This window comes from Pieris brassicae, chromosome 12 (genome assembly GCF_905147105.1).
Source record: "Pieris brassicae chromosome 12, ilPieBrab1.1, whole genome shotgun sequence".
Classification (NCBI taxonomy): domain Eukaryota; kingdom Metazoa; phylum Arthropoda; class Insecta; order Lepidoptera; family Pieridae; genus Pieris; species Pieris brassicae.
In genome coordinates, this window is record NC_059676.1 from 4,031,998 (window position 1) to 4,045,459 (window position 13,462).

At 33.5% G+C, this 13,462-nt stretch overlaps 1 protein-coding gene across 1 annotated transcript in view; it reads right to left on the reverse strand.

Moving 5' to 3' along the window:
- Nucleotides 1-13,071, reverse strand: part of LOC123717487 (pituitary homeobox homolog Ptx1) — a 48,462-nt gene extending 35,391 nt beyond the window's left edge. The window contains exons 1-2 of the mRNA XM_045673492.1: nucleotides 12,770-13,071; nucleotides 5,588-5,904 (exon numbers count right to left, since the gene is read on the reverse strand). Of these exons, the coding sequence (XP_045529448.1) occupies nucleotides 5,588-5,783 (196 nt within the window). The 5' untranslated portion in view covers nucleotides 5,784-5,904; nucleotides 12,770-13,071. The remainder of the gene's footprint in view (nucleotides 1-5,587; nucleotides 5,905-12,769) is intronic.
- Nucleotides 13,072-13,462: the final 391 nt, after the last annotated feature.

Here is a 13,462-nt window from a genome sequence, read left to right on the forward strand (position 1 = left end):
TTCAAAATTTATAATATTTACTAATAAATTACCGTCTGCCGAATTATATTATACTTTAGGTATAATTACTTCATGGTTGGGACATATGTACCGAATGGCGGACGACAAAACCCCAAGGTCCTTACTGAACTCACATCCTGATGGCAAGAGAAAACCCGGTAGACCGAGGCTGCGTTGGTGGAATGGAGTTGTCAAGGACCTCGAAACAATAGGGGTTCGAAGTTGGATGCAAGAAGCACTACATTGATTGCAATGGCGAAATATACTGTATAGCCATTGATGTTGATGATGATAATAACTTTATATTTAGCATGTTAGTTAAACAGCATTAAAACCTTTTTTTATTATTATTGCCTTATTTAAAATCCTGAATCCATAACATTAAAATTCCTCCTAACCTTTTAAATAAAGCAATCTAACAGGGTAACAAAAACTCTGTCTTTTTGTAAATTTAATTTCTATTAAATGAGAATATAATTTGTGCTTCTATCACATAAACCTAACCTTATATTATCCCAAAAAAATCTCAATATGATTTATAGATCCTACTAAAACACGTGCATACAAAGTGTATTTGCATACATCACACCCTAAAATTCTCTATCACACAGGTCAGATTTAGGCGTCCAAGATAAGTTGATAATCTCGACACGAACTAGGAATACAAATATTTGTACCGGATTACGGTCTCACTCAGCCTCCGGAATGAGTTTAAGCACGAGACTTGATAAGCTCAACAAATAAAGCTTGTATGTTTCGATTCGCGGAGCTTTGCAAAAGAATGTCAATGAATACATATGTACACCTGATTTTAACTAACACGTGTTAAACAGAAGCGGGAAGCGATGCCGGCCTTTTCGTACGCTCTTCTTGAAGTCTAAGTCATGTTGATTTGGAAATACTTCGATTGATAAATGGCTCCACATAGTGTACTACTTGAAGTACTTTAGAAAGCGCTCATTTGAGACAGATTAATGATACAATATAGTAATACATCTTGTATTGAAATTCAATTCAGTAAAACTTCTGGCATACAAAAGCATGAATAACTTACTAGATACTTACATTTGATAAGACAAGTTCAAAGTTATAATTAAATGTTCAAGAGAAGAACATAAGTACAGAAGTATAATATTACAGTTTCAAAAAAATCGTTTAAGACGGGAAAAATAAAGATTCTTTAAAACAACTTTGACCGAGGCGCGATCATCGATATATGACGAACTTAATTCTATTGTTTGAATTAAGTCACTTGAAGTACAAATATGGGTAAAATACCAAATTTATATGTGAAATGAATGAACGAAAATCCTATGATCTTTTGAAGCCCCTATAATTAGTTTCATGATTTTTTTCCGACCTCATAATAATGTGGGGTTATCGCCAACGAGAAAAAATCTCACCTACGGAGACAAAATCAACGAAGGCTTTAGCAAGAATCCGTAAAACCAGCTCAATTTAAAATTAAAGCCACAAAACGTGTTTTTCGCGTATTTTATAAAAATCTGAATGTGAGAACAATCTTCGACGGATATACTCAGCTTTCGCATTTTCCATATATAGTGTAATAATACAACCTTTTTACCTTCACTTTCATATTATATGGAATATTTGAACCTATAAATACATAACGGCTCGTTTACTGGCCCAATAATAATACTATCGATTCTCAAGTGAGGTACAAATGTTCAACATTTTTTTAGAGACATCATAAAAATTATACGAAATTAGCCGTCTTGTGTATAGAAAGCCGTCTCATTGTCTCTGGGTAATCCATCATGTATGGAACTTCAATACAATAAGACAATGTCCTTCAGCGTCAATATTTTTCTTATTTATTTACACCTCTTCAAGACATCAAAAAACGGAATGAATAACGTACGGATTAAAGCGATTTGCAGGCAACTCGTGCCAAAGCTAAATATAACATAGAGCTGCTATTTGTACATATACCTTCGACAATTTTTCGTTGCGCCTTATATGACTTAAGAGTAGACACATCGACTCTTAAGGCTAAGACAGTTTCAAGACAATTTTTTCCTTACGTATATAGAAAACTCCACTAAGTCGTCTTAAGTGTTAAATTTACAAGAGATATACTAACAAATAAATGTATAACAGAGTAGGTATTTACGTGATATCCCTTTGCCCTTTAGATATTTGTTTGATAAATCATACTATAAAAATATCTTTCACAAAACAGTGATCAATGATGACAGCAATTGACTAATGAACTCGTATACAATAGCTTTTAATAAATAAAACGCAGTGGATTTTTAATCCCCCATTTAAATTCAATGGCGGAGCAAGTGCGAGCCTAATCATCGCAATATAATGCTTCGTCGACTTTGGGGGTAATTTTTGTAAGAGATAGGTCGTATGGGTGTGAGAGAGATGCTGCAACAGATAATTTATTGAAATTGACTTTTTGCGTCAGTGATGGATGGTTAATCGATGTTGTTTTTATACTCTTTTGACATTCGAAAAATTTGTTTTATTTTTACGACGTTTTTATACTCAAAAAACTATAATATCTAGATGGAAAACTTTTGATAATGAATTCCGAAGGACCACGTGTAATTTTGTATGTGTCTTTGAGCATGACTCCGCAGTACATAGACCGATCTTTATATTTTAGGCCTCAAATGCTTTGGTTTTGCAGAAACCTCAGAGCATTTTAGATGCAAGATAAGAACTATTATTAATTAATATATTAAGGGCATTTTGAAGTAGAAACTTTTAAAGGATTTTCTATTATTTTTAATTGCTTTCTTTAATTATTTCCGATCAATCGTACATTTATCACAAAAAAATATGTACATGACAGTGCCACTTATCGATTAGTTGCGACTTAACTTTAAAAACAAATAGAGCATTATTCAGTGCCGTTTATAAAAAGGTAGAGCACCATTCAGTACGTTATTCAACCCTCAAGCGACGACTAATTGTACAACTAAAGATGCAAGGGGCGCGTAATCCGATACTGATGTGTTTGTAAAAACTATCCGATTAGTCTCCCTTGTATCGTTGCTATTTTCTCCATACATAATCAGGTGGCTTTAAACATTATTTAAGCAAATTCAGCACATTTACTGCGTTAAGTACTACTTTACTTACTTTAGGAAAGACTGCGAAACGAATCTATGATTTTATTTAAGTTAATGAAATTTTTTAGTAGTTGAAAGTAAGTATATAATGATTTTTTGGCATCTATCTTTTAGGTAAAAAAAGCGGCACGGTTGTATCATCTTTATCACAAAATACTTTAAGCCATTTTACCATTTTAAATGCATTAAAACAATGTATCTCACTAATACGAGTATATTATATTAAACGTGAATGTTTGTAACCATTGCCAAATTAAACTAGTTTCTTAATATTGATGTGGTCACTATAAAATGTTGTAAGGTAAGCTAATTACGTAATAAGTTAAGAATGAAGGTCCCTTAAGTAGGGACTGAATTAATTAACCGACTTTGTAATACATGGATCTTGCTTGTTTTAAGTTATATTTAATGGAATAAGTTATAAAACTAAAAAAAAGCACTTTGCGCTGCTGGCCGCAGACGCATGTGTCTGTCGAAAAACCTTTAGACAATGGTTTGTTTAAAGCACCAAGTTATTGTTTAGAAGCGTGGCATCCAGAATTAAAGAAACCATATTGATCGCTAATATTTGAAAGGTGATGGCACTATAACAACGGATTTTATAAAATATATATTAGTGAACAGAGTATACAACTGTTTAATCGGTTGCCATCTAAAATTCGCAATATTGGCGTGTTTGACAGATTCAAGGGGCATTAAAAATACATGTCAAAGTGAATGTAGTGAACTAAAGTTGGGACGTGTATCTCGCTCATATTATTTAGTTTCTCATGTAATTAAAATATAATTTTTTGTAATGAGAAATAAAGTTCCTTAAACGTATCATCTTTTTAGTTTAGTTTTTTTCTTGTTTAGTTTTTGTCTTAATCACTGTGTATAACACGTATTTTTGCACTACTTGCCTATATTATGTAATTTAATACATTTTTCTTTATTTTTTTCTTTACTCACAGTGGATGCCTGGAAGAGATCGCCCGAAAGCGATAAGGCCGCCAGTTGCCCTCCTTTTGATTTAATTATGTTCAATTTTTTTTTCTGTAGTGTAATAAATAAAAATAAATAAATATTGTGAGAATCGAATTAGGTACTTGGTAATTATCTAGATAAAACTATCAACGTTAGAAACCTACATATATCGGCGTCTTTCAAGATTAAACCGAGATACTAGCATAAGGATACTTTGATAACTGCACGTGTATCTTATCACCAATAGAATGATAAAAGATATAATTGCATGTCATCTCTCTTCAATGGTGAAAGGAGGGAGGTGAATAATCCCTAATTTTGTATACAAATTGATGTCAAATTGCACCCACATCTCGTCACGGCTCATTGCCTTTGACGCCCGTTCAATTTTTATTCCATGATCGATATACACGTGCTGTTTCAGACACTTCTTTTAGACAAGTGTTTAAAGGGTTCCCGGTTCGTCGAAATAGCGTTGGTAAGAACTCACCACTTAATATGACATGTCGCTCTTTGTCGTTCTCTGGCCAAAGGCAGTTAAGACACAGTACAGAGATAATTTGATTTAATTTGACTGATCGAAATTTTATTAAAATATATTTTTTGTAATTACAATAAATTCTGTAATAAATTGTATACGGAAGCATATTTACAGTATTTATAATATTATTTACCTATATATACAATAATAATAACAATTAAAATTGCATAAAGTGAAAAATAAACCGAATTTAAAAAGTTTGGTCCCTGTGTGTGTCTTTTGTTTTTTTGAAGTGAAACTTCGAAAAAAGTTTACCGTCACATTTATCGTTTACGCGCCATCTTTTTCTTGTTGTAGTACGGTTGATTCGAAGGGATTCGAAGCCATTAATAACAATAATATATAATAACGATAACAATGATAGTAATAATTCAATTACAATTAATGAAATTCTGTAATAATCTTAGTAGTAATAAGGTAAAATGAAATAATTGTTTTTTTTGTATTCATGTATATGATAATAAGAGACTTTTGTTAAAGTTTATCTAATTTTACTTTTATTTAACCAGTTTCTTTAAAGTTGCATATAGTAAATCATCCTTCGAATAATAAGGTCATAAAGAAGTTTCACTTCTTACCTGTGTACACTAGTACAGGCACACATTTTTTTATGTACAGGAGACAGACGGGCTCACCTGATGTTAAGAGATAACGCCGCCTCGCAAGCGCGCTGCTAGCTTTTTAACAATTGATATGCTCTTTTCTTGAAGTCGTACTGGTTCGGAGATACTTGATGGTTCCACATGGTGGTGCGCAGCGGAAATTGCCCAGGGTAATATTTTATTTGACCTTATTTCGTAGTCCAAATAAAAGAAAATACTTTCTATCTCTCATGAATTATTTCACTCATTTGTAGAATACTTCTTTTGTTACGTTAAATATATACGAAATTAAAACGAAACATAGATCAGTTAACTCCGCGGCTACCAGCGCTACGACCAAAACATTAATCTAATAAGTGTTTCGTACTCACGTTTTAGCTTCTCCAACGGCTCATGATGCAATGGCGGGGCATGGTGTAACGGGGTATGCTGCGGTTCGTGATGCAAGGGCGCCATCAAGCTGGAAATGGCGGACCCAACAGATGCCGCCACTGATTCGTGCAAGTGACCCCCACCATGGAGCTCCAGCTCGCTGAGACAAAGCCCATTCTCGCTTAGCGGCTCCATTCCGGCCGCCAGGGCCTCCTTGTACACGCGGAGATGAATGGTGATGCCTTCTGGTCACGGGGTCGAAAAGGCCGCGCGAGCGACTGACTGTAAACGGAGTTATGCGCTGGACATTCTCCGCCTGGAAACAGTTATATTCAGTTACAAACATTGTTAAAAAAGGAAAATATTTCTTAGTAGATTTTAATAGTTATTTAATAAAATTTTAAACATTTTAATGAAATAAGTAAACTTATTCTTAAAAATCTTGCTATAATCGAGCTTGTGCCTTAGTTCATTTAATTCGTTCTGTTGTTTACGAATGAACATCGAAAATTCGTTCCAATCCGCACTTTCGACATTCTACGCTTAACTTTGAAGTGATACAGTGAGTGTTTAATTTCCTACCCTTGATCTAGTCTTTATAAGTACTAAAATATCAACGAATAAGCAATGGTTGAATTAAATTATACTATTTTAGAAGAGGTAGGAGTTAAACCATCTTGATATTAGAAAAGAGGACTGTATTACCGTTGGACCTACAGATAAACCTCGATACAAAATGTACGTTTTTGTTTCAATGGCAGATATGTATAGTGGATATTTTGTTATATCAGTTTGTTGTGATGATTTCGTGTCGTATAAATTGTATTACTTTTTTAAGTTTATAAGGAGTTTAAACTCGTACTGTGGTGCGGCCGCTTTACAGCACCAAAGGTAAACCTTTAGTGATTTTGTGGTACTCTGTACTTTCACTTTAAATATAGACATAAACAATAAAAAAGAAATCTTTTCTGTAAGATTCAGACGTTACAATCTCCGTAAACTCCAATAACGTTACCAAATCGTTAAAAACTTTCTAATAAGGCTCTATATCAACATATTATCAGTGTGATTTAAGGAGTACACATTGTAAAATATAACGCCATAAACCGTTGATGGAAATATATGACCCAACTTTCATATTTCAAACAGCGTTGTCAGTCTGCCTATAAAGCTGGGGAAAGGTGGAAAAATCCACGATTTATCCATTCATTCGGTTGGCGAATTGTTTATGGTGTATTTACTGTTCGTTGGTCATCGGGATTCTTCAAATAATAGAGGATTTTAATATTACTATATATTACCCACTCGCGGACAACTTTATAATATATGCGAAATAAAAAATGCTTTATTATTATTAAAGTTATCTGATTTCCGTATCTGTTTCATGATCATTTGTAATAGGCAAGTGATGAGCTTCCTGAGCCTGACACACATTGGGTGTAAGAGATGCCGGTTTCCTCGAAGCTTTTCCTTCACTGTTCGATTGAATGTTGAAAGCGTACATAGATAGTCCTTTAATGCACAACCATGGATCGAACCTACGAGCTCAGGCATGAGAATCGCACGCTGAAGCCACTATGCCAACAATGCTTGTATGTATTAAGTTACTCGCAAAAAAATGCAAATAATATTTTATAAATATTTTGCAAATAAACACAGCCTATTGACGCATACTGTTCTAAAACAAGTTTTTAAATCTATTTTTTTATTTGTCCATCCGTAACAAATCTTACCGTAGATTGAAAAGTTTTTAAGCCACCATATAAAAATCAATAAGTAATCTTATAATGCATTATTCTTAGCGAGTAATTTGGAAGTTAAACCCAATCGAGTCGAAGCCGTTGATATCCCTTTAAACCGATATAAAGCCTTTTTTAAGCCGAAAGATTTAAGTTGGCGAAAGTGGGTACCTCTATTAAAACGAAGTCTGAAGGGCGCGAATACGTTACGAAATCCTTTTATTTCAATTCTCTTCCTATCGTTTTACAGTTACAGATAAAGCGTTTGGTCAGTAAACATTGCCAGATCTTTTACAATAATGAAATATCTTTAAATTAGTCAAGTTAATAATAATAAGTTTTAAGCAATAAAAGGAACCCTACCATAAAAATAACTATAACCCCTCAGGTCTGTACCTCAGATTTTTGTGTGCCAGCCTTCTGTGCCTAACACACGCCGTCGACTTTTTGATATGGCGGTTTCTGCACCGTACGAGCATTAAGTGGTTAAAGGTATAAATAGAAGTTTCATATGTTCACTTGTTTGAACTAACGACCTCAGGGAGGAGATTCGCACGCTTCAAGGCCAACACTGCTCATAAGCAACAAAACACGTTCTACAAAAATTCAAGCCAGTTCAGATAAAATACAGCCGAAATTAAATTTAGTATTGTCTTTTGGTAAAAGCTACACATTGAAAGAAAACACTTTTTTTACCGGATTGAATCTATGTATTATTATAAACTTATAATTAATTTACATAATTTTAAATTAAAATTTTTCCGACGTTTCGCGTGCTTTACAGCGCGCATGGTCACGATGACTAAAGACAAAAGGGGTTGAATGTCAAAAGTACCACAGCTGTAGATGTTGTGTTATCTGTTTTTATTACCCCGAAGTTGGTATCGACTAAAAGATGACGGGTTTTTGCAGAAATGACTCACGGTCTCCTCTATTTTCGCGGATTGTTTGTCCCGTATGTCAAAAATCTATTGGATTTTGACATACGGGAGTCATACTTCTAACGAAACTAAATCTCGATAAACAACTATTAGAATCTAGGACTCGCATTGCCATTTCTCGTGAATGTAAACGTTATTTTCATAGACGTTTTTCATATGAAAATGACACTCAAAATCTTTGCAAAATACGGCACGTTGCCACGGACGTTCCTCACATGTTGAACCAGAAAAAACAAGTTGCGCCACAAGCCTTGGTCTTGTCCCGAGTCTGATTATCTATTACGTGATAATCTTAAGACCCACACGATACACAAAAGTTTCAACTTTCAACCTCAAAGAAAAGAGTGGTATGCTCTAGGCCGACACGTATCCAATACTAGAGTAGACTCAAACATCACACAAGTTATTATTGTGGTCAATCAAATACACACGAAAATATGGAAAAAGAAACACGTGCGAAAATGTCATGAGAACTTAGAAAGCGCATCGCGTAACAGATCCAATCGAATAGCCCGCAAAATCACAGCACACAGAGATTTTATATCGAAGACGTCGCATGGATCCGCCAAGCGTCGGCCAATTTACAATGTAAAAACATAAATAGCACAGGCGCTAATTAAAGATTTAGGTTGGCGCCTGATAGATAGTTACGGTGACCCCAGAACTCGCTCCACGAATAAGTATTGCAATACAGCGAGAAAATGCTGCCAGCGGTAAAGGTACACTGCCACAGGGACCGAACATTTTATATTTGTTTTAGGTTTAGAAAATTGTAAATACTGTATATTTATTTGATTGTTATGTTCAGGGTTAAATAAACGATTTCGGAATTAATAGCAATTAGGTAGGCATATAACGAAAGAAAATAATTAACAATGCAAGCGTAACTAACAACTCGACGAAATTCTATGGAGCGTAATATGTCCACAGTATAGCAGTACACACTTCAATCATATCTATATTACACGAAATTGTACCAACTATGAATGTAAAACATATGTCGAGATACTTATCGGTAAATATTTGTGTCTATCTGTTCATATCTTGTATTGATAACATGATTTTATGATTTCGATGTTGACACGTAGATGATAACTTCGTGAGAAGTGGCTTCAACTCAGTGTGAGAATTATATTGTCACTATTAAAGAGCTGAATGGTTTGCGATTAATTTTTGCGAGGGTGGTAAACGTTTAAACCAAATTACAGTTATTCCGTTGGTTATGAAGTTTGCGGTGAAACTTGAAAATTTGTAGTTAAAAGGTATGCGCAGACATATGTAGGTTTTTCCTTATTATTTCTTATAATAAATTTAGTATGATAAGTCATGGTCCTACAGGGACTAATATGAGTCCTTAACCCTTTAATAAAATTAAAAAAAAAACATAGAAATAGTCATTAACCACGCAATAGTTTCTATTTTATGAAGACGCGAATTTTTACTGCCCTTCGTCTGGGATTCATATCATTGTACCTTTACAATTAAACATAGATGTTAAGAGTGTATTGTATTTATTTTCAAAGTACGCTATATCACGTGGGCCACGGGAAATAATATTAATAAAAAGGTTCCAAATACGCCTGCGAAGGTTAGTGGCAGATGTACTTTGACAAAGTAATAGCGTTTTTAGTAATTTTTTACATGATCATAAGTACGTTATAGAGAAAACAATACTTATTTATTATTGATATGTTTTTTTTTTATAAAAGAGTTTGTGTTCATACACCGATATGAAAACCAGCGGCCCTACAACCTTTTTACACCTGAGCCTCAGATTTCTGCATGTGTTTCATTAGTCAATTTAATAGGTATGTAGGTGATCAGCCTCCTGTGTCTGACACACGCCGTCGAGCCAGTTTCCTCATCGCTCGAATGAATGTTAAATGCGCACATAAGTGCACAGCCAGGGAACCTAAGACGACAAGGATAAGAGTAACACGCTGAAGCCACTAGGCCAACACTAGTCCCTGAACGTATCACATCTACATGAAAAAAAGCAAATAAATTAAAATTTATCTCCGAAAAAGTATTCTTAAACACGTAATCATTATTCAAATAGCACTGCACCTATACCACACGTGACGAAAGAATATATATAACAATATGTACATAAAAATTGTTAAAAATAAGCTCTTATCATAAATTAAAATAATTAAATTTTCTTATCCATACGGGAAATTCTATTACTCAAAATATATGTACTAAGTGATATAATTATGCACCGATAATCTTATTTATCGTGTAATCAATATAAAATCAATGCATATATTATTTACTTTAAAACACGTAGAATAATTTCTTGAATAACATTAAATTTAAGTCTTAGTTCGTACACATAGGAAGTCCATTGGTGCACAGCCGAGGACCGAACCTGCAACCTCAGGGATGAGAGTCAAATGCTGCTCTCAAATGTTGCAGTGTAACTGTTGTGTGAAATAATTTCCTTTCATGGCCACTAAATAATGTTTTCTTTCGCATTGCTACTACTGCAGAGAGTCCTTTTATTCATAAAAAATGCACCTTTCTAACTAAAACATTTGTCTCTTTTTATCATAGCGTAAACACATACTACAGAAAGAGACGGATTGCCCGGCATGATTTAGTTTTATGAAGAATATTCCTTTTACTATTGAAGATAGATTACTTATTTAACATAGTCTAGATCTAAACAGTAAATTTGCATCTAAGAAAAACCTTCAACTTCAATAATAAATAATGGTTTGATTGTTCTGCTCGTAATACTAAATACTTCGTTTCCGTCGGCGCATAACTTTGGCTACGAACGTAACTTAAGTTAATATCAGATAAATTTCATGCAATACTATAATAAATATTATAATTCTAAGCAAATATTAAAACAATATAAATTTGTTTCAAAGCTTGAATTGTTGAAGTAATCATTGAGTGTACCGGAAGGAAACTTAAACATAAATTTAGAATTTTAGTCGAAGTTGTGTTAGAATGTTTACCGGAAGGAAATTCGGTAGTTTAATTGAAAATTTAGTACTAAAATTATCATGTACCTATGTTTTCCCTTTCAATAGTCGTTACGATCTTGCAACTAAGATGTAAAAGATCATTTTATGAAGGCAATTTTATATTTAAAAACCATCTGTTGCCGAAAAACCAATTCAAATGGAATGACATTTGCAATATACCGTGTTTATACAATAGCTTGGTAACTGAAAATTTGCTGCTTTTTTGTTCAACATGGCGCGCCTTACTCAGATTGACTTTTTCAAGATTTACTATATTATTTCGTTAAATTAAATTTTGGTGTTTTCTATTGAATTACTATTAGATTGCTATATAAATAAATGTTAAAATATTAAATAATAATACTTCCAATACGAAATTATATCAAAATATAGTAACGACATTATATAATATTGCTGTCATATATTTAATAATTTTATGGCCTGGTAACGAGACCTTTAAGCCAAATAACTATGCTAATATTTTGTAGACAATTTTCCTATGTGATGTGATTTGTCTGTGATCGTGAATATTAAAAACAAAACAAATATTCTGGTTTTATACTTTCTCTCTTTCTTTTAAGCTGTGATAAAAAGAGACAGATGGGTACTTAATTTAAGGAGTTGGAATTAGTCTTGTTAAAGGAGAAATACTCTAAATTATAGTTATACTGTATAGTATTTGAAACTTAATATGATATTTATGATATATTTTAGGTATAGCACTTAGCCGTCGCTTCCGTCCGTTATCGTTTGATTGTGATAAACTATATTTGAATTATATATTTTTATCGTTATTGGAATTTTAGTTGTCTCACTTATATAATTATATAAAATATAAGACTGGCTTCTAATAGTTATTTATACATACATACATACAGCATAAGTAAAAAATACGTTTAAAAGAATTTCTTAATATAAATTATACAAGAAATTCTCGTAAATGTTTGGTTATTTTAAAGTAAACAAAATATGGTAACTTCGTTAGATTTTCAAATCCTTTAGTCTATCTATCATACATCGTGTTATGTCTACTTTTACGTATAAGTTCAACATTAAAATATAATATATTAAAAGATTTTAATTGATTAATTGGAATGATGAATTGATTAATGGTTCTCTTAAATTATAAAGAAATTTATAATGGAACATCTTCTTTACGAATAAAGTTTAAACTCGACTTCTCTCTGCTCCATTAGAATGCTGTTTTAATAGATTTGATTTATTTCCAAAATATTACAAAGCCGCCATTGTAATAATACAAAATTAGTATAGATTAGTACGAGTATATATAACAATCCTGGTGACATTATCTAGACTCTATGGTTATAATTTATCTATGACAACACCGCACATGTGGCAATTCCAATTGGATTGTTCTGTTTAAATTATACACATTGTTAAACGTATCTGTCCACCCATAAATCTATGATAGCCTATACAGGCTGGAAACTAGACTACAATTATCAGATCTTTGTTAGCAGCCAATTGCGTAAAGGATGGATATTTAACTATGAAAATCTTACCAATAGTATAATTTGTTTGTTTACACGTTACAATTCAATGGGTCAACTCCTCAGCCTGTATCACTGAGCACCAAATCTCTTCTTATCCGTCATAATCTACTAGAAGCCGGTGGATTATGAGCACGCGACAATCCGTCAACCACTAACGTAAACACAAAACCGATAGCTATAAATCAAAGCGCACGAACGAATCAGAAATCCGCTAAATCCTTGCGATCGCGTAAAAAATACTAGTATTAAAAACAGTCTTAAGTGGGCTTACGACGCGCGGTACCGTCCGCACTGACTCTAATCTCGGCCACTTCCCGACGCAATTTGAACCTAACTCCACCACTCTATACATCATCCGCTGGCGACCGCCCACCGCGCCGCCGCGCAATGATACACTTATCCCCCTCACACGCGTACATTTCCCGCATATATCCGTCTCTGTCGCCCTGAAATCTCGTGTAGATTTTTCAGTGCGTACGGGTGCGGGGGACGCAGTCAGCTGGCCGAACTTATGCGGATAAAATCGACTTTTTATCGGTTCATTGTGACGCTTCGTGACGTCACTGTTTACTTCCGTAGACATACATTAGAATTTGAGTTCCATTTTTATTTTCATATTATAAACTCGAAATGTGTACGATAGAATATTTCAATATTTTCTTTATCATTTATCAGTGATATTCAAAGATAAAGTGAACAATA